Here is a 21,647-nt window from a genome sequence, read left to right on the forward strand (position 1 = left end):
CAGCCGTCATTGTTGTTTGGCGGGTCCGGGCTGGGGATTCGAACCCGCCACCTTAGGTGTACGTGGCTGGCGCCTTAGCCAGTTGAGCCACAGGCGCCGAGCCTGTTTTATCTTTTCAAAGAACCAACTTTTTGGCTGTTTATTTATAGTCTCTATTTCACTTAGTTCTGCTGTGATCTTTGTTAGCTCTTCTGGTAATTTTGGGTTTGTTTTCTTTTCTAGTTCTTTAAGAAGCATTGTTAGATTGTTAATTTTTCTACTTATGTAGGCATTTATTGCTATAAATTTCTTAGCACTGCTTTCACTATATTCCACAGATTTTCATGATATTCTACTATATTCCATATGTTTTGTTTCCATTTTCATTTGTTTCAAGAAATATTTTTATTTTTGTCTTAATTTTTTTGTTGACCCAGTCTTCATTCAGGTGCATGTTAATTTTTATGTATTTGCATGGTTTTCAGAGTTGTTCTTGGTGTTGATTTTCACTTTTATCCCTGGTGGTCTGAGAAAATATTTGGTATGATTTCAGTTTTTTTGAAAAAATTTGTAAAGATTTGCTTTCTGGCCTAACATGGTCTATTCTGGAGTGTGTTCCATGTGCTGATGAAAATAATGTATATGCTGCTGTTGTTGGAAAGGATGTTCCATATATGTCTGTTAGGTCCATTTTGTCTGATACCCAGTTAAATCTAATATTTCTTTGTTAATTTTGGGAGGGAGGGAGTGGATGATCTGTCTAATGCTAAGAGTGCGGTATAAAGTTCCCCCTATTAATATGTTGCGGTCTTTTTGTTTAGATCTAGTAATATTTGCTTTATAAATCTGAGTACTCCAGTGTTGGGTACATTTATATTTAGAATTATATAGTTCTTGATAGATTAATCCTTTTGTCATTATATGGTGAACTTCTTTGTCCCTTTTTTTTAACTCTTCTTGACTTTGTCTGTTTTACCTAACATGAATTAGTTATTCTTGCTCACTTTTAGTTTTTGTTTGAATGGAAAATAGTTTTTCTGTCCCTTTACATTCAGTCTTTATGTGTCTTTACTGGTAAGGAGAATTTGTTTCATAAACAGCATATAGTTGAATCTTGTTTTTTAATCCATTCAGCCATTCTACATCATTTAAGTGGAAAATGTAGTTCATTTACATTTCAGGTTATCATTGCTATGTGAGATGTTGTTCTTGTCATATTGTTGATTGTTTTCTGTTGTTTTATATGTACCCGTTGTGTTCTTTTTCTTTCATAGTTTGTTGTGGTTTAGTGGATTTCTGTAATTGTACCATTTGAATCCTTGCTTGTGTGGGAAAGGTTTTATTTCTCCTTCAGGCATGAAGGCTAATTTGGGGGAATATAGTACCTTGGCTGGCAGTTATTTTTCTCTTAGCACTTTAAATCTGTCATCACATTCTCTTCTGGCATCTAATGTTTCTGTTGAAAAAAGATTTGTTTGTCTGGTGTGTTTTCTTCTACAGAAATCCTATTCTTAAGATTTGCCCTTTGACTTGAGATAGAGCCTCTTGTCTCTGAATGTCTAAATGTCTTCCTAGATTTGAGAAGTTTTTAACTATTATTTAATTGAATAGATTTTGTAATCCTTTCTGGTCTCATCCTTTTGTTAATCCTCTTTTCTTTGCTCTTGGAGATACCAATAATTTGCATATTCAGTTGCTTTATGTTGTCCCAAATGCCACCACAAGGTCTTTTGCTTATTTTTAAAGTTGTTTCTTAAAAAAAAAAAAAAATTCTTTCTTAAGGCCCAGTGAGATGGCTCACACCTGTAATCTTAACACTCTGGGAGGCTGAGGGAGGCAGGTGGATTGCTTGACCTCAGAAATTCGAGACCAGCCTGAGTAAGAGCCAGATTCCATCTCTAGTAAGTAGCCAGGCATTGTGGTGGGCACCTGTAGTCCCAGCTACTTGGGAGGCTGAGGCAAGAGAATCGCTGAAGCCCAAGAGTTGGAAGTTGCTGTGAGGTGTGACACCATGGCTCTCTACCAAGGGCAACAAAAGACTGTCTCAAAAATAAATAAAATAAAAACAAAAATTAAAAAAATAGAAAATTCTTCCTTTTTTCTGTTTCACTGGGTTATTTCAAAAGCCCTGTCTTTAAGCTCTGTGATTCTTTCTTTTCCTTGATCTGGGCTATTGTTGAAGCTTTTAAATTATTTTGTATTCCTTTAGTGAATTCTTCCGTTTCAGAATTAGTTATTTTTTAAAATATGTGAATTTATGGTAAATATTTTTATGCTGAGGTTTCTTTTATTTCTTTGTGTTGTTTTTCAGAGTTCTCTTTTATCTCACTCGACTTCCTTAAAATCAGTATTTTGAATTTTTTTTTTTTTTTTTTTTGAGACAGAGTCTCACTTTGTTGCCCTTGGTAGAGTGCCGTGGCATAATAGCTCCCAGTAACTTCCAGCTCTTGAGCTTAAGCGATTCTTTTGCCTCAGCCTCCCAAGTAGCTGGGGCTACAGGCCCACACTGTAACACCTGGCTATTTTTCCAGCCTGAGGAAGTCTTGCTCTTCCTCAGGCTTGTCGAAACCTGTGAGCTCAGAGCAATGTACTCACCTTGGCCTCCCAGAGAGTATTTTGAATTCTTGATCCAGGATTTTGTGGATTCTTTTTCATTGACATCTATTGCTGAAAAATTTTTGTATTCCTTTGGTTTTATGTTTTCTTGTGCCTGTATTTTTCCTGTGCTCTTATGTTGTTATTTGCACATCTGATTGTACTAGCTGCCTCTTCCAATTTTTAGAAATTACTTTCCTCAGGTAGATTTTTTTCCAGAAGATGTATATATATTGTTAGTTGAATAAGGTGGTTTGGCTTTGAATTTGGGTGCATGCAGTGCAATGATCTCTGTATGACTTCTTCAGCAGTATATATTATTGGTGATATTTGGAATTTTCTTGGTGGTTTAGGGTACAATTATTAGTGGCGGCTTTAAGGAAATTTGCTGGGGACTAAAATGCTAGGTGGCCCAGTGGTGTCAACAGTGGGCTGAATTGTGCCTGGTGTTAGGCCTCAGTGTGAGTTATGCTGGCAGGAGTGTTAGTGAAGGACGATTCTTGGGTCTCGTGGTGGCTTGCTTAGATCCAGGCTTGTGGGCAGATTCTCAGGCCCCTGGGAAGCTGGTATAATGTGGGTGATGACACTAGTGGTTGTGGAGCACTCACTGGAACACTGGCATTGCTGGTTTTGGTGGACAGGCCGGTCCCTTGGTTGTTACCTATGGTGGTATCTGAGATTTGGTTAGCCCAACCTCAGACCCCAGCAGAAGTTATCAGGTTCCTATGGTGGTGGACTGAGCTGGGCAGTTTCCAGGCCCTTGGATAGTGTCCTTGAGTACTAGAAGGATGGGGACCTGTCTAGACTCTGGCTCTGACTGACAGGAGAAGAAGGAATAGTCCCTAGGCCACCAGTGGAATGCATAGGTGTGGGCTGTGGTGGCTGCACTTTTGACCTGCCACTGGGGGAGGCAGAGCCCCTCTCAGCTGGAGCAGCATGGGTAGGTAACTTGTGGAGAGTGCATCTTCCCTCACCTTGGACTCTATAGCTGTTCATAGAAGGGCAGCAGTGGGATTTGTCTAGGGATGCATGAGAGTGCCAGGTCTCCTTTTTCCTTGTCCAATAGGCAAAATTTAAATGCAACTATATTTGCTAAATTAAAGCACAAGACCATATGTCATGATGTTGCTATCAGGCCTAGGTTGAAGAGCAGACTCAGGGTTTGTTGCCTTGGAGACTGTGAAGTTAAGATAAATGTGGAATGTTGTGTCTGGAAACCCCTTATCTGAAGTTCTCAGTTGGAAATTAAGGCTGCTTTTGCTTCTTAATGATCCATCATCCATTCAAGAGTGGGATGTTCCATTCTCATTGATAAAGTTTCAAACAGTATAGTTTGTGACAGTCTGATTGTAAAGGAAAAAGTTCCTCAGTGCCATGTCTTCAGTATTTACAAATGCATTTTTTTTTTTTTTTTTGAGACAGAGTCTCAAGCTATGGCCCTTAGTAGAGTGCCGTGACGGCATAGCAACCTCAAACTTGGGCTCAAGTGATCCTCCTGCTTCAGTTTTTCAATTTTTAATAGAGATGGGGGTCTTACTTTTGCTCAGGTTGGTCTTGAACTCGTGAGCTCAAGCCGTCCACCTGCCTCAGCCTCCCAGAGTGCTAGGATTATAGGCAAGAGCCACAGTGCCCAGCCATAAATGAATTTTTTTAACAAACTCACAGTCTTTTCAATCTGAATATCAAATTGTTTTAATTAATGTAGCTCTTTTTTGTAGGTAATATATTTTAAATAATACATGGTAAGCTGGGTTTATTGCCTTACCCTTCTCAGTTCTCTTTTTGAGAACTTCCCATTTACATACACCTTATTTTTCCAAATAGAACTTAGGATAATATTTGTCAGATTATTTAAGTTTTAAAAATCTTCTTATATTTTAAAATGGTATGATAGGCTTAGTCTACTTCTCTTCCTTTACCAGTTATGTTTACATGTTTATTTTTTCAAATTTTTAGAATACTTTTTACTAAGTTAATTTTTTTAAATTGTCCTGTGTTTTAGCTGGGCTCACATTACATGTATAGGTTAATTTGGAGGAAATCAACATCTTTATCACTGTTTTTTTTATGGTAAAATATACATAAAGTTTACCATCTTAATCATTTTGGGGGACAAAGTTCCCGTGGTATTAAATACATTTATATTGTGGAACCGTTACCACCATCTGTCTCCAGAGCACTTCATCTTGTAAAACTAAAATTTTATGTTTGTTTAAACAGTAGTTCTCTGTTCTTTCCCGGACCCTGGAAGCAAAAATTCTCTTTTTCTGTCTCTGATTTTGGCTAAGTACCTCACATAAGTGGAATTAAACCTGATTTTTCCTTTTGTGATTGACTAAATACTTCATGTAGCAAAATGTCTTCAACATTTGTCTATTTTGGAGCATGTCAGAATTTTCTTAAGATTGAATGAAAATCCGTTGTATGTAAATACTACATTTTGCTTGTCCATTTATCTGTTGATTGACACTTGGTTTGCTTACACATTTTAGCTATTATGATTACTACTGCTGTGGATGTAGGTGTACAAATGTCTCCTTGAGACCTGTTTTCAAGTCTTTTCGATATATGCTCAAAAGTGTGACTGTTGAATCATATGGCAGCTCTGTTTATTTTTTGAGGAATTGTCACACTGTTTTCTACAGCAGCTGTACCATTTTGCATTCTCACCAACAATGCACAAGAGTTTGTGTTTTTCCACATTCTTTCCAACACTTTCTGATTTTTGACAGTGTCCATCTTAATGAGAGTGAGATGTAGTTTTGATTTGTATTTCACTAATAATTAGTGCTGTTGAGCATCTTCTCGTGTTTTTATTGACCATTTGTACATCTTCTTTGGAAAATGTCTAAGTCTTTTTCTCAGTTTTGAATTTGGTTGGGTTTTTTTTTTTTTTTTTTGGCTGAGTGTTAAGAATTATCTATGTATTTTGGATACTAATTCTTATTGCATATATGATTTACAAATATTTTTACTCATCCTGTGGTTTGCCTTTTTTACTTTTTGAAAGTATCTTTTGATGAACAAATTTTTAAAATTTTCATGAAATTCTATTTTCCTATTTTTTTCTTTTGTTGACTTTGTCTTTAGTATCATATCCAAGAAATCATTGCCAAATCTAATGTCACGAGGCTTTTTTGCTCCATTTTTTCTCTTCAGTATTTTATACTTTAGCAGTTGGAGTTAATTTTTGTATTTTGTTATATAAGGGCCCAACTTCCTTTTTTCATATGTGGATATCCTATTTACCAGCACCATTGTTAAAAAGACTGTCCTTTGCCCATTAAGTAGTTTTGGCTCCCTTGCCAAAAATCATTTGACCATAAATGATAAATCATAAATAAACCATAAAGATTTATTTGTAAACTATTTCTTTGGTCTTATGTCTGTCTTTATGCCAATACCATATTTTTTTGCATACTTTAGCTTTGTAATGAGTTTTGAATTCAGGAGTTGTGAGTCATCCAGTTTTGTTCCTCTTTTTAGATTGTTTTAGCTATTCAGGGCCCCTGAAGATTCCATTTCAATTTAAGGATGGGTTTTTGTATTTCTGCAGAAGACATTGTAGGGATTTTAACAGGAATTGCATTGACTGTGTAGACCACTTTGTGTAGTACTGACATCTTAATGATATTTAGTCTTCCAGTCTGTGAGCTTGTAATGTTTTTCCATTTATGTCTTTAATTTTTTTATTATTATTTTTTTCCTCACCTGAGCTCAGGATTTCAAGACCAGTGTGAGCAAGAGTGAGACCCTGTCTCTACTTTATCACCTTCGGTGGAGTGCTGTGGTATCACAGCTCACAGCAACCTCCAGCTCTTGAGCTTAGGTGATTCTCTTGCCTCAGCCTCCCAAGTAGCTAGGACCACAGGCATCGACCACAATGCCTAGCTATTTTTTTGGTTGTAGTTTGGCCGGGGCTTGGTTCGAACCCACCACCCTCCATATATGGAGCCAGCACCCTACTCACTCTTAGCACTATTTTGTATTTTTTTGTTGTACAAGCCTTTACTATCTGCTTATCATCTTTTTGATTCTATTAATGGACTCTCTTTTTCAAATATTTATTAACGTACAAAAGTTCCACTGATGTTTTGTGTGTTGACATCAAATTCAGCCAAGAAATAGGATACATTTATTTCAACAATTTTGTGTGTGTGTGTGTGCGTGTATATAATCTTTAGGGTTTCTAGCATACAAGATTGTATCATCTGCAAGTGGATAATTTTATTTCTTTCCAATTTGGAAGTCTTTTCTCTCTTTTTCTGACTAAATTGCTCTGGCTAGAACTTCCAGTGCTATGTCAAAGAGAAGTGATGAAATTGGGCTGATCTTAGAGGGAAAGCTTTCATTGCTGGGTATGACGTTCCACTGTGAGTTTCTCACATATGGCTTTTGTTGTGTTGAGGTAGTTTCCTTCTGTTCCTAGTTTGTGGAGTGTTTGTATCATCAAGGAGTGGTGAATTTTGTCAAATGTTTTTTCTGCATTAACTGAGATGACTCTGTGGGGGGGGGGGCGCGCACGTGTGTGTGTGTGTGTGTGTGTGTGTGTAGATATGTTTTACTTCATTCTTGCAATGGTGTATTACCTTCGCTGATTTTCATATGTCGAACTATTTTTGAACTAAATCCCACTTGGACATGGTGTACAATCTTTTAACATGCCGCCAAATTCAGTTGGGGAAGTATTTTGTTGAAAATTATTACGTCATAATGGATGTTGGTTTGTAATTTTCTTGTAGTTTCCTTGGATTTGGTACCAGAATATTGCTGACTTCACAAAATGAATGAGGAAGTGTTCTCTTCTTTTTTCGGAGAAGCTTGAGAAGGCTTAGTTTTCTAGTTTCAGTTTTGTTTTATCTCTGTTCTACCCCTAATTTTCTTTTTTCTGGTAGCTTTGGGTTTAGTTCTTTTTCTAGTTCTTTAAGTTGTAAAAATAAGTTCTGGCTCGGCGCCTGTGGCTCAAGTGGCTAAGGCACCAGCCACATACGCCTAAGGTGGCAGGTTCGAATCCCCAGCCCGGGCCCGCCAAACAACCATGATGGCTGCAACTAAAAAAAAATGGCCGGGCGTTGTGGCGGGCGCCTGTAGTCCTAGCTACTTGGGAGGCTGAGTCAGGAGACTTGCTTGAGCCCAGGAGTTGGAGGTTGCTATGAGCTGTGATGCCACGCCACTCTACCCAGGGGGATAGCTTGAGGCTCTGTCTCAAAAAAAAAAAAAAAAGTTCTTGATTTGAGATTTTTCTTTTTGTCTAATACAGTGGTTCTCAACCTGTGGGTCGCGACCCACAGGAACCTTATTAAAGGATCGCTGCATTAGGAAGGTTGAGAACCACTGGTTTAATATAAAAGTAACAGCCATAAATTCCCCCTTAGCACTGCTTTCTCTGTGTCCCGTAAGTTTTGATAAATTGTGTTTTTGTTGTCATTTGTCTCAGTATTTTCTAATTAACTCTTATGATTTATCTTTGGTCTGTCTATTGTTTGATTCCCACAGATTTGTGAAGTTTTCAGTTTTCATTCGATAATTGATTTCTAACTTCGTTGTGTTATGGTTAGAGAAGATACTTTGTATAATATCTATATTTTTTAATTTATTGAGACTTTATTTGTGACCTAACGTAGGGGCTGTCTTGGTTAGTGTCCCATGTGTACTTGAGACAGATATGTATTCTGTTATTGTTGGATAGAACGTTCTGTTCTGTTTGATCTAGTTTGTTTATTGTGTTGATTTAAGTCCTCTATTGTCTTTTGTCTGGTTCTATTCATTATTAAGAGTGATGTATTATGAAAACTATTATTGTAGAACTGTTTTTCTCTTCGTTTTTGTCAGTATTTGGTGTGTGTTCATTCCCAGCATCTAGTCCATGGAGCTTCTTGTTGTTCTCGCTGTTGGAGAGCCACCGTCAAAGCAGAGGCTGCTTTGCCAGTGTACATGCTGTGAAGTATTTGGGAAATTTGTTTCCAAAGGACAGCCTTAACCCAGCAACTGAGGTGTGACTACATTGTCTCCCATGCTACTCTGAGGAATGACCTAGAATTATCCTCCATGGGATCTTCCTTGGTATCTTACCCTTGTTTACCTTCCTTACCTTCAGTGTCTTCTTTACCTCTAAGTATTTTCCCACAGAATAATTCCTAATTACTTTCACACAGGTACCTAATCTTAGTGCTTGTTCCCAGGGAACTCTGCTTTAGATGGGTACTAACTAATGTTTGTGCTGCATTCTCTTTGACAAGTGATTATTTTGGAGTGAGATTGGACTGAGATTTTCTATGCTATCTGTTTTGGGGTTCACTTTGTCAGATAATGACATCAAACTTTTATATAAAAGAAGAATTGGTTAAGTTTTTGTTGTTGTTTTTTGAGATAGAGTCTCATTATAGCACCCTCTGTAGAGTGCGGTGGTTTCACATTTCACAGCAACCTCAGACTCTTGAGCTTAAGCAATTCTCTTTCCTCAGCCTCCCAAGTAGCTAGGACTACAGGCACCCACCACAACGCCCAGCTATTTTTTTGTTACAGTTGTCTTTGTTGTTTAGCTGCCCTGGGCCGAGTTCAAACCCACTACCTTCAGTGCATGTGGCCAGAGCTGTAACCACTGTGCTATGGGCACAGAGCCAGAATTGGTAAATTCTGTTGGTTTTGTAGAATGATTTGTATAACATAAAAAATGGTTTTTCAAAGATTAAAATAGTTCATCCAGGAACAGGCTTGATATTTTTGAAGTCTGGCCTTTTGACATCTTTTATTTCTTCTGTGGTTATTTGTCTATTTAGATTATATATCTTTCAGTCACCTCTGATAAAATTAGCTTTATTATTTTTTTTTTAACCCTATGTTTTCTAATGCCACACATATTAGCTTTTTTAGAGAAATCTGTGCTTCACTTGGGTTCATGCTTAATAGCTATTTGTTACATAAAGTGTTACCTTCTTTTTTCATTTTGTCTGTGCATGTGTATACAGTTTGAATTTTAACTTGAACAAACCAACTGTGAAAAGACTTTTGTAAACTAATTGAGACAGTTTGATTATAGAAGATAGTTGGGGAAATTTGATTATAAACTTTGGATTAGATGGGTCCAAAGAATTATTGTTAATTTTGTTAGATATTGTGGATTGTGAGTAAATGTCTTTATTTTCAGAGAGATATATAGTAGTGTATAGGGATGAGATGACTTTGTTCTCTAGATTTGCATTAAAATATTGTGATCAATTGAGAAAATAACTGAAGTAGATATACCAGTTTTTTTATTATAATTTAATCTGTGTGATGGGGTATGGAGGGTTTTTGTTACATTTTTTGTGTGTTTGAAGATTTTTATAATTCATGTTTTTAAAATCACAAATCTGAGTTACTCGTGTTATGAAGTTGGAACACATACTTATTAGCAACACATTCTCACCCGTCCCCACCCCCACCACTAGTTCAGTTGGCAAGAGAAGCTGCTTTTGCCTAGGACTTTCATCATTTTATGCTATGAAGCTTTTCTTTCCAGGTTAGTATTTCTGCTTTGTTTAATAATTACCGTACAGTTACTAAGTTATACACTAGAAAGGATTACACGTCTCTTACCAACCCTTTCATTGTATGAGTTCTCCGTTTGTGAGTTCGTGGAGTTTTAAGAATTTAGATTCATCTCTGACTGAATTATATCTTTAAGTAGACAGTGTGTACCAAGAGTATATGGGTACTGAGCCCTTACGTATTTTAAAGTGTTTTCCGGTTATCTTGATTCTTGAATGGTAACTTGCTGGATATTTAAGCCTGTAAATATATGTTTTCTCCCTCAGAAACATGAGTTTTTTATTTTGTTTCCTTTGGAATATAAGCTATTCCTTTCTTGTGTCTCTATTACCTATCTTTCATATCTACTCTTATCTCTATAATTGCTTTTATCTCTTCATTATAAAGCAGTCATCTACAGAGTATGATTTTTTTTCTTTTTTTTTTTTGTAGTAAATATACAGAACTATGTTTTTCACTCCTCTTCTGTGTCATATCCTATGTTTCATTTTTTCCACTATAAGATATTAAAATTCTGTGAATTATTATTCATTTTTAAATGAATCAGTTCTTGCTGGTCTGGCTTATGAAATGCGGGGGTAGTATCTTTTTTGCCACTTCCCACACATAGACAATTGCTTTTTTAACCATTGGATCTTTCCTTTAAGTTTCAAAGTAGGGTATTTTGCTGCTGATTGATAGTTTCTGTCTAGCCATTTAGCTTCCCAATAGGTAAATAAGAGAGCTGGAACCTTGGGCAGCTGCATGTAGGATTTGTCTTTACCTTTTCTGTGATTTTCTAAAGATCTAGGCAGGCAGGTGTCTATATGAGTGGGAGAGCTTCACCAGATTGGGAGCATATCATTCAAATTTGTTTGATATTGGCTCAGCGCTGTAGCACAGTGGTTACAGCACCGACCACATATACCAAGGGTGGCAGGTTTGAACCCGGCCCAGGCCAGCTAAACAACAATGACAACTGCAACAAAAAAATAGCCAGGCATTGTGGCGAGTGCCTGTTGTCCCAGATACTTAGGAGGCTGAGGCAAGAGAAATGTTTAAGCCCAAGAGTTTGAGGTTGCTCTGAGCTGTGACACCATAGCAGTCTACCAAAGGGCAACATAGTGACACTCTGTCTTGAAAGAAAAGAAAATTTTGATACTTTCCATTTTGTTGGGTTGAATAGTTTGCTCACTTTGATAATAAGTTGGATTTGTTTAATGAGTTAGAACATATTTTTCTCATGGTTACCTTTGATCCATGGTAACTAAATACCATTTTACATTACTTTCTCCATATCCTCACCATCATTTGGTAGTGTCACTATTGTTTGTCCTTGTCCATCTTTCTTGGTATGTAGAGTAATCTTTTAGTTTGCATTTCTCTAATAGTTAATGAAGTTGAGTATTTTATCATTCTCCCATATGTCATTTATAGGTCTTCGGTGAAGTGTCTTTTGCCCATTTTGGTGTTGGTTAAGTTTTGTTTTGTTTTTTTGCTTTTGAATTTTGAGAGTTCTTTATATATTCCAAAAGTTAATTCTTTTTCAGATATATGATTTTGTGGTTTGACTGTGTCCTCCAAAACTCATGCTGAAATTTAATTGTCATTATAACAGTATCAAGAAATAGGGCATTTAATAAGTGATTAGATCATGAGGTCTTTCTTTGTGAATAGATTAATGCTGCTACTGCATACAGGAGTGGACTCTTGATAAAAAGGTAAGTTTGGCCTTAGTTTTCTCTCTGTCTCATGCATACTTTCTTGCCATGTGGTATTTTCCACCATGGGATGACCCTCACTAGAAGCCAGTGCCATGTTCATGGATGTCCCAGTCTTCAAAACTGTGATCCAAATAAACTTCTATTACCAGTCTTCAGTACTCTGTGATAGCAGCAGAAAACAGACTAAGACATGTAGTTTGCAAACATTTTCTTCCAAGCTGTAGTTTTTTCAACCTCTTAATAGCTTTTTTCACACAGCAAAAGTTTTTAATTTGACTAAAGTCTGATTTACCAATTTTCCTCTTTTATGAATTGTGCTTTCAGTATTAAGTCTAAGAACTGTATTTCCAGTTCTAGATAGCAAAGAGTTTTATTTTTTTTCTTAAACTTTTATACTTGCATGTTTTAACCTTTAAGTCTATGATACATTTTGTGTTAGTTTTTGTCCGAGGTATATAACCATTTTTGCCCAGGAATGTTCAGCTTCATTTACTGAAAAGGCTCTCTCTCTTCCTTTCATTTGCTTTTGTATCTTTGTTAAAAATCAGTTCAGGGTATTTCTGTGGGTCTATTTATAAGTTTTCTATTCTGTTCCATTGATCCATGCATCTAGCCCTCCACCAATATTACACTATCTTGATTACCATAGCTGATAACATCTTGAATGAGTAGACTGATTCCTCATACCTTTTTCTTATTTTTCAGAATTATTATAGCTATTCTAGTTCTCCTGCCTTAACATATAAATTTTAGCATAATCTTGTCTATTGAAAATCATTCTAGGAATTTTTTTCATAGACTGAGATTATCCTCATAGACATTCATATCATCTCCAAATTTACAATTAGAGACAGTTTTATTTTTCCTTTGTAGTCTGTTTGCCTTTTTATTTTTTTCATCTTTTTTTATTTTACTTTTTATTTTTCTTTTATTATGTTATTCAGAACTTAACAGTGCTGTGTCAAATAAGAGTGGTGAGAATGGAAATCTTTTCTTTATTCCTGAACTAAAGAGGAAAGCATTCAGTCTTTCATCATTGTGCTAGCTGTTAGATTCTGATAAATTGTTCTTTATTAGGTTTCTCTTTATCCATGGTTGAAGTTCCTTCTATTTTTGCTTTTATGAGAGTTTTTTTTTTCATGATTGAGTATTGGATTTTGTCAAGTGCCTTTTATGCATCTTTCATAAAATCTTGTGATTTTTCCTTTGGTGGTTAATTTGATGACTAATATTTATTGATTTTTGTATATTGAACCAGCCTTGCATCCTTGGAATAAACCCCAGTTGATCATAATTCTTTTTGTATATTACTGAATTCTATTTAGTAATACGTTATATATTAGTACTTCACATACTAATTGGTACTTTTAAGTATTTTTGTTTCTGTATTCATGAGAAGAGGTAGTGGTTTGTAGTTGTCTTTCTGTACTATTTCTCTAATTTTGGTATCAGGGTACTATAAACATGATAAAATGAGTTGGGAAGTGTTCTCTTCTACTTTTAGAAGAGATTATATATAATTGATGTTAAAACATTTTTTAAAAATTATTTTTTAAACATATGTTAGAATTCTTCAGTAAAACCATCTTGGCTTAGAGATTTTTTGGGAGTTTGGAGTTTTTTTGTTTTGTTTTTGAGACAGAGTCTTACTCTGTCACTCTGAGTAGAGTGCCGTGGTATCATCATAGCTCATAGCAACCTACTCCTGAGTTGCAGTGATCCTCTTGCCTCAGCCTCCTAAGTAGCGTGGGACTACAGGTGCCTACCACAATACCCACAGGCTGGTGTCAAACTCCTCAGCTCAGGCATTCCACCCGCCTCTGCCTCCCAAAGTTGTAGGTTGTTGGTGTGAACCGCTGCACTGGCCAAGGAGTTTTTAAATTATGGTTTCAGTTTCCTTAAAAATAGTAGGACTATTCAAATTATTCCATATTGGGTAAATTGTGATAGTTTATGCTTTTTAAGGAATTGGTATATTTCATCTAAGTTGTCAAATTTCTATGTGTCGAGTTGTTTCTAGTATTCCCTCATCCTTTTGAAATCTTCAGGGTGAACTGGCAATACCTCCTGAATTTATTTTATTAGTAATTTGTGCCTTTATTCTTTTTGTCTTTGTCAGTCTTTCTAGCGGCTTTTTTATCTTACTGATCTTACGTAGAACCATCTTTTTGTTTGATTACTTTTCTCTGTCGTTTTTCTGTTTTTAATTTTATTGATTTCTGCTTTTATTTTATCCCTTCTTCTTGCTTTGAGTTTATTTTGCTCTCTTTCTTGATTCTTGAGGTGGGAGCTTAAATGATTGATTTGAGATTTTTTTTCCTTTTTTTAATGTAAAGGAATTAGTGCTATAAGTTTTCTTCTTGGTATTACTTTAGCTGTGTCCCCCTATTGTTTTAAAGCTCCTCCTTTGCTGTTTTTACTTGCCTGTATAATTAATAAGACTGTAAATTCTGTGACACCAGGAAAAGGGTTTTTTGGGTTTTGTTTTTGTTTTTTTCAGTTTTTGTCCGGGGCCGGTTTGAACCTGCCACCTCTGGTATATGGGGCCAGGGCCCTACGCCTTTGAGCCACAGGTGCTGCCCTTGTTTTTGTTTTTTTGCAGCTTTTCCTAGTATATAGCATAGTACCAAGTAGTTGTAAATGGCTTTTTACTCTAAAACTTACACATATCACAATGACTATGCAAATGACATGAAATTTATGTGAACCAGCTTGATGAAAGTATTTCAAAATGTATATGAAAACACTACACTATACCCCATGTTTGCATTAATGTATACAGCTATCATTTAATAAAAAAATAAAATAAAAATAAATAAAATAAAATAAAACTTACACATATCTCAGCCTGGCAGCTTAACTCTCTTTATGCCTTAGAACTGGAAAGAAACACAATATAAATATTTCCTAAAATTAGAGGAAAACTGTAATTGAAGGTTTATTGCAAGTAAAATTTTATTCTATTTCAGTTTTTTTGTTTAGTTAAAAATTATATTTTGGGGGGGTTTGTAGAATCTCTTGAATCTGAGTGTTGGTAATCATTCAGTTTGGGAAAATATTCAGTCATTTCCTCAAATACTGCTTCTCCTCAATTACATGTCTGTTCCTTCAGAGGTTCTAATTAATGCTTATATTAGACCCCATCACTCTATTCCTTATATTTCTGTTGCTTAATTTTTTTCTTTTTTAGACAGAGTCTCACTCTGTTGCCCTGGGTAGAGTGACATCATAGCTTACTGCAATCTCAAATTCTTGGACCCAAGCGATTCTCTTGCCTCAGCCTCCCAAGTAGCAGGGAATACAGGCATCCACCATAAATGTCCAGCTATTTTTTAGAGACAGGGTCTCACTCTTGCTCAGGCTGGCCTGGAATTCCTGAACTCAAGCAGTCCACCCACATCAACCTCCTAGAATGCTGGGATTATAGACCACGACTCTTGGCCTTTTTGCTCAATTCTTTATTTTCCTTTATTTTTTCTTTCTATACTTCACTCTGCATATTTTCTTTTGACCTAGCTTTTAGTTTATTACATTTTCTCTTCAGCTATTTCTGTTCTGTGCCTATGTTTAAAAATCTTGTCATTTCATTTCTTGACCACCTCAGGAGTAGTTTTTTCAAAGGTAGTGAAGGAAACTCAGTTATCTGAGTCTCCTATAGCTATGTTTCTATTGTCTACTTTTTTCTCTGTCATCACATTTTTCGTTTTGATGCTTGGTTGTTTTTTATCGTGTTGGACATTGTGTAATATACAGAAATTCTAGTAATAATTTGAGATTCTTTGTGATTTTATGTTTCTCTACAAGAATATTTTTTTCTATGATGCTAAGGCAGATCATCTTAAGTATCCATCCATCTAGGCTGAGATGATTTCAGCCTAGACTTCAGCCCTGGTAAAGGTTGATCTGTTTTGTTTCACCTGTATTGCTAAATTGTAGTAGCCTCTCAGGGTCTTTGATAAAAAGCCTGGTCTATTCCAGGACCTTTCTTCCTAGGCAGACTTTGTTTTTATTTGTTTGTTTGTTTCCAGACATTGACAGACTTTATTGTGGGGGGTTCCCACCTGGGACCCCCAACTAGGCAGACTTTGAATTTTGATTTTTGCTTACCTCTTACCTTTTTTCTTCACAATCAGTAATTATCCTGTTTAGAGGAATAGAGCTGTGCCAGATATCAGGTCCTTCTCTCTTATGTCTTCTTCCAAACTTGACCCTACTAATTCTCTCTGTCTTGATACCTTACTAATTCATTTAGTTTTTTCTGATATGGTTTTCTGGTATTCAGGTGCTTGGTTTAAAAGAACATAGCCCGGTTCGGCACCCGTAGCACAGTGGTTATGGCCTTATCGCCTCATTGTAACTACTTAGCTCTATTATAGTGCAAAGGCAGCCGTATTCAATACATACATAAAACTTAACAAAAACAGGTGGCAGGCCAGCTTTGGTTCATGGGCCTCAAAACTATGCTAATCCTAGTCTTCTCCAAGCTAAGAATGACATTTACATTTTTTTTTAATTTTTTTTTTATTTTTACATATACATGTGATTATTAGGTTTCCACTTTTTGCCATCACAGAATTAAAAAGACTTAAAATTTAACAACAATAACAATGTTTAAGATTAGGACTAGAAACAATAACCTTGTAAAGAATGAAGATAAATACATTCAGAAAAGAAGTCAGATGATTGCTGCAACAAAGTATTAAGCAATAATAATAGTAATGCAAAGAAAGTAACATTCACATTGTCAAATAAGAGTATGTCTATTATAGAATGCTTTGACTCTGAGGTTCAGTGTGGAGTCATCAATTAACTTCTTTTTTTTCCCCAAAGTCTCAAAAAATAGACATTATTTATAAATAAAAATAAAAGATAATTTCAAAAAACAGATCATGCCAAATCTTATAGACAATAGAAAAAGAAGAAATCCTTCAAAATCATTCTGCTTAATCTGGATACACCTAATATTAAAATTGGAAAAAATACATTATTATAAAGGGAAAATTATAAACATAATTCACTTTTAAGTGAGGATGCAGTATCTTGTATCCTAAACATATTAATAAGTTGAAGTAAAAATTAATGTTTAAGTAATGTACTTTAGTCAGAATTGAATCCAATTTATGTGATAATTAGTCACTATTTTCTTTTTCTTTTTTTTTCTTGTCCTTACCCTCACCCTCCTCTGTCTGCTCACCCCTTCCCCATGCCCCACCATGTCATTGTTATTAATTGTCCTCACATCAAAGTTGAATACATAGGATTCATACTTCTCCATTCCTGTGATCCTTCACTAAGGATAATGTGTTCCACCTCCATCCAGGTTAGACAAATGCTGCAAAATCTCCATTTTTTTAAATGGCTGAATAGTATTCCATGGTATACATATACCACAGCTTACCAATCCATTCCTGGGTTGAAGGGCATTTAGGCTGTTTCCACATTTTAGCAATTGTAAAATGGGCTACAATAAACAGCTTAGTACAAGTATCTTTATAATAAAAGGGTTCTTTTCATTCTGGATAGATGCCCAGTAATGGGATTACAGGATCAAATGGGAGGTCTAGATTGAGTTCTTTGAGGTTTCTATACTTCCTTCCAAAAAGTTTGTACTAGTTTGCAGTCCCACCAGCAGTGTAAAAGTGTTCCTTTCTGTCTACATCCACGCCAGCATCTGCAGTTTTGAGATTTTATGATACAGGCCATGCTCACTGGGGTTAGATGATATCTCAGGGTGGTTTTAATTTGCAATTAGGGATGATGAGCATTTTTTCATGTATTTGCTAGCCTTTCATCCATCTTCTTTAGAGAAGGTTCTGTTCATCTCTCTTTCCCATTGATGTATAGGATTGTTGGTTTGTTTCTTGTGGATTAATTGAAGTTCTGTATAGATCCTAGTTATTAAACTTTTGTCTGATTCAAAATACGCAAATATCCTTTCCCATTGGGTAGGTTGTCTATTTGCTTTGGCTGTTATCTCCTTGGCTATACAGAAGCTGTTCAGTTTAATTAAACCCCATTTGTTTATTGTTGCGATTGTTGCTATAGCCATGGCAGTCTTCTTCATAAAGTCTTTCCCCATTCCGATATCTACCAGTGTTTTTCCTATTTTTTCTTTGAGAATTTTTTTTGTTTCATGCCTTAAATTTAAGTCCATTATCCATCTTGAATCAATTTTTGTGAGTGGAGAAAGGTGGATATCCAGTTCTCCCAGCACCATTTATCGAATAGGGAGTCTTTCCCCCAGTGGACGTTCTTGTTAGGTTTATCAAATATTAGGTGGCTATAAGTTGCTAGTTTCATTTCCTGGTTTTCTGTTTAATTCCAAATGTCTGTGTCTCTGTTTTTGTGCCAATACCATGCTGTCTTAACCACTATGGCCTTGTAGTACAGCCTAAAATCTGGTATGGTGATGCCCCCGGCTTTGTTTTTATTACTAAGAACTACCTTAACTATATAGGGTTTTTTTCTGGTTCCATACAAAATGCAGAATCATTTTTTCCAAGTCTTGAAAATAGGATGTTGGTATTTTAATAGGGATGGCGCTGAATCGGTAAATTGCTCTGGGAAGTATAAGCATTTTAACAATGTTGATTCTTCCCAGCCATGAGCATGGTATGTTCTTCCATTTGTTAATGTCCTCTGCTATTTCCTTTCTTAAGTTTTCATAATTTTCTTTATAGAGGTCCTTTACCTCTTTTACTAGGTATATTCCTAATTATTTCATTTTCTTTGGGGAGATGCTGAAGGGCGTTGTGTCTTTAATTAACCTCTCATCTTGGCTGTTGTTGGCATATACAAAAGCAACTGACTTGTGGACATTGATTTTATATCCTGAAACATTACTGTATTTTTTAATGACTTCCAAGAGTCTTGTGGTTGAGTCTTTAGGGTTCTCTAAATATAAGATCATGTCAGCAAAGAGGGAGAGTTTGACCTCCTCTGATCTGATTTGGATGCCTTTTATTTCCTTGTCTTGCCTAATTATATTGGATAGAACTTCCAGCACTATGTTGAATAGTAATGGCGACAGAGGACAACCTTGTCTGGTTCCAGTTCTAAGAGGAAGAGCTTTCAGTTTTACCCCATTCCATAAAATATTAGCTGTGGGTTTGTCATAGATGGCTTCAGTCAGTTTAAGAAATGTGCCACCTATGCCTATACTCCTCAGTGTTCTAATTAGAAAAGGATGCTGGATTTTATCGAATGCTTTTTCTGCATTTACATTTAAGGTTATATCAAAAGTTGTTGGCAATGCAGCAGAGTCCACATGTGGCCCACAAAGCCTGAAATATTTTATTTCTAGTTCTTTATAGAAAAAGTTTTCTAACCTCTGGGTTGGAGAACAGGGTGGCCATTGCTACCAAAAGAGAAAAAAAGATAGACTTCAGGACTCAGAGTTGACAGCAAACAAAGAAAAGGAACTTGCCGAACAAGCTTGGATCCACAAAGGCTCTTGATGAGAACAGGAATTCTGTGTGCAAATATTGATGTATTTACCCATGTCCTGTTTCAACAATGATTATCCCGTTAATCACTCATCTGTTTTATTGAACTGTATGTGTTGTACTGTTTTTAGCGGTAAATAGAGGGGCAAACCTATAGGGTAATCAAAAGTTAAATGCTAGATTCTCCTATACAGAAGAAATTAACTCTTGATTTAAACTAGATATTATCAGACTTTTTAACTCTTTGTGTGTATATCACTTTATAATTTTATAACATCCTGCTAATTTTTTTCTTACAGAAATACACTTTCGGGAAATGGCCTCTAAATCTTGGCTGAATTTTTTAACCTTCCTCTGTGGATCAGCAATAGGATTTTTTTTATGCTCTCAGCTATTCAGTATTTTGTTGGGACAGCAGAGCAACAACCAGCCTAATATTCTTCATAATGATCCTCATGCTAGGCATTCAGATGATAATGGAGGGAATCATCTAGAAGGACAGATGAACTTCAATGTAGATGCTAGCCAACATAAAGGTATGGATTACTTTATTAAGGAGTAAACATGAGCACTATTTTAGTCTAAGTGTTGAGAGAATTAGAAAAGTTATTTGTATGAATTGTTACATTACAGTCTGTATTAATTAAAACGAGCGTTATGTTCCAGATATTAAATGACAATTCTTGGTTTGCCTCAGGAAAAAAGGAATTGCTAAAACTATGATTTATCTAGGCAATATGATATTAATATCCAATGTAAGTAGAAATTGTTTGGAAACCATGATTTGGGGATAAGCATAATTTTTCAGATCACCTCTGAAAATTTTTCTTGAAGTTCAGTTTTGTTATCTATGTTTATATTGATGTTTTTGGGTTTGATTATCTTATTTTGGTCAGTTTTTGCTTATGTCTTATTTTTCTAGGGAAATTCACACTATCTATAAATCTCAAATTTATTTTTAATCATTAATTAATACAATCTTTTCATCTTTTGAGAGACATAAAGAACTGCAGAAGTGAAAAACTAAGACTATGTTATTAATGACTTATTTTCCCACAGATTTTCTCAGTTGAGTCCTCCATGTGCTGCTTAAATGTTGGTTTTCTACAAGTTTATCCTTTAGTCCTCATAATTTTCATCTATACCTTACTGTCTTTGTCTGCAGCCCAATTCCAGACGCTGTGAAAAGACATTAACACAGTGCAGAGATCTCTGCCAATTGTGATTTATTTGATAGAAAAGAATACATGCAGCTTGGAAACAAATTGGAATTCAGAGATGCAGAAGGTCCCACGTTCAGAGTTGTTTTTTTTTTTTCATCTTTCCAGTAGTAAATTACTTCTTCCTTGCTTCTGGAGCACAGGTTGAAGGGCCAGGTATCAAAGCCTGGTTATCCACTAGCAAGCACATGGATACTGTAACAAATCATGTCATGTTATGTTAATATTTATATAACAGTAATTCAGCTCTGAGCAGGTGGTCTTTGTTCTTATCATAGAACAGTCTGGTCACTGTCCAGCTGCTCTGTAGCATAGCTACATGCAGAACATCGTTGAAGCCAGTCAGCAGTATGCTGGGCTGGGCTTCACTACAGGCACATATATTACATACAGACTCGGGCTGCTCACTGACCCACAAAATGTGGGATATGCTAAAAGTGAGTCTACTCCCCTCAGAGTCAACATGTGTTAAGATGAATCTCCTTTTCTTTTCCTTCCTACCTCTGAAAGTTTCTCTTTCCCCTATATTCTTTATGCCAAAAACGATGAAATCATGTAGATACTTGCCTTACCAGTCAGTCCCATTTGTCACTAAATTCTAACAATTCTACTCTATCATTTTTTAGATCTCTATCCACAGTACATTTATTTCCCTCAATTCATTTATTTCCCTTCAGCTATACCCATGTACCTGCACTCAACCAAACTCTACCATGCATTTTGTCCTTTGTTTTGGTGAGCTCTTACTTTTTTTCTTTCTATGTAAGCAAATGAATCTTTCTCCCCTTATTTATTTCAGAATATTACAGGGATACAAATGTTGTGGTTACATGAATTACTTTTGTACAGTTTGAGTAAAAATTATGTGTGCCCCTCACCTGGACAGTGTGCATTATACTTATTAGGTGTGAATTTAATTTACAACATCCCTCTTGCCTCCTCCAACCTGCTTGCTTTTTGTTGAGTTTTACTAACAAATGTACATATGGATGTTAACCAGTTAGTTCCAGTTTGATAGTGAGTACGTGTGCTCTTTGTTTTTCCATTCTTGCAAAACTTCACTTAAGAGAATGCTCTCCACTTCCATTTAGGTAATTACAAAAGGTATTAGGTCACCATTTTTTTCTAAGTGGTATAGTAGTACTCTGTGGTCTATATAATACCACGATTTATTA

The 21,647-nt window shown here is 35.8% G+C and overlaps 1 protein-coding gene across 3 annotated transcripts in view; it reads left to right on the forward strand.

Annotated features, from left to right (window-relative positions):
• Window positions 1-21,647, forward strand: part of C1GALT1 (core 1 synthase, glycoprotein-N-acetylgalactosamine 3-beta-galactosyltransferase 1) — a 39,644-nt gene that overhangs the window by 9,472 nt on the left and 8,525 nt on the right. For all 3 annotated transcript variants that reach the window (XM_003782700.3, XM_023519308.1, XM_023519309.1), the window contains exon 2: window positions 19,552-19,788. In XM_003782700.3, the coding sequence (XP_003782748.2) occupies window positions 19,552-19,788 (237 nt within the window). The remainder of the gene's footprint in view (window positions 1-19,551; window positions 19,789-21,647) is intronic.

Source organism: Otolemur garnettii, unplaced genomic scaffold, assembly GCF_000181295.1.
Source record: "Otolemur garnettii isolate 467f Iridium unplaced genomic scaffold, OtoGar3 scaffold00005, whole genome shotgun sequence".
NCBI classification, from domain to species: domain Eukaryota; kingdom Metazoa; phylum Chordata; class Mammalia; order Primates; family Galagidae; genus Otolemur; species Otolemur garnettii.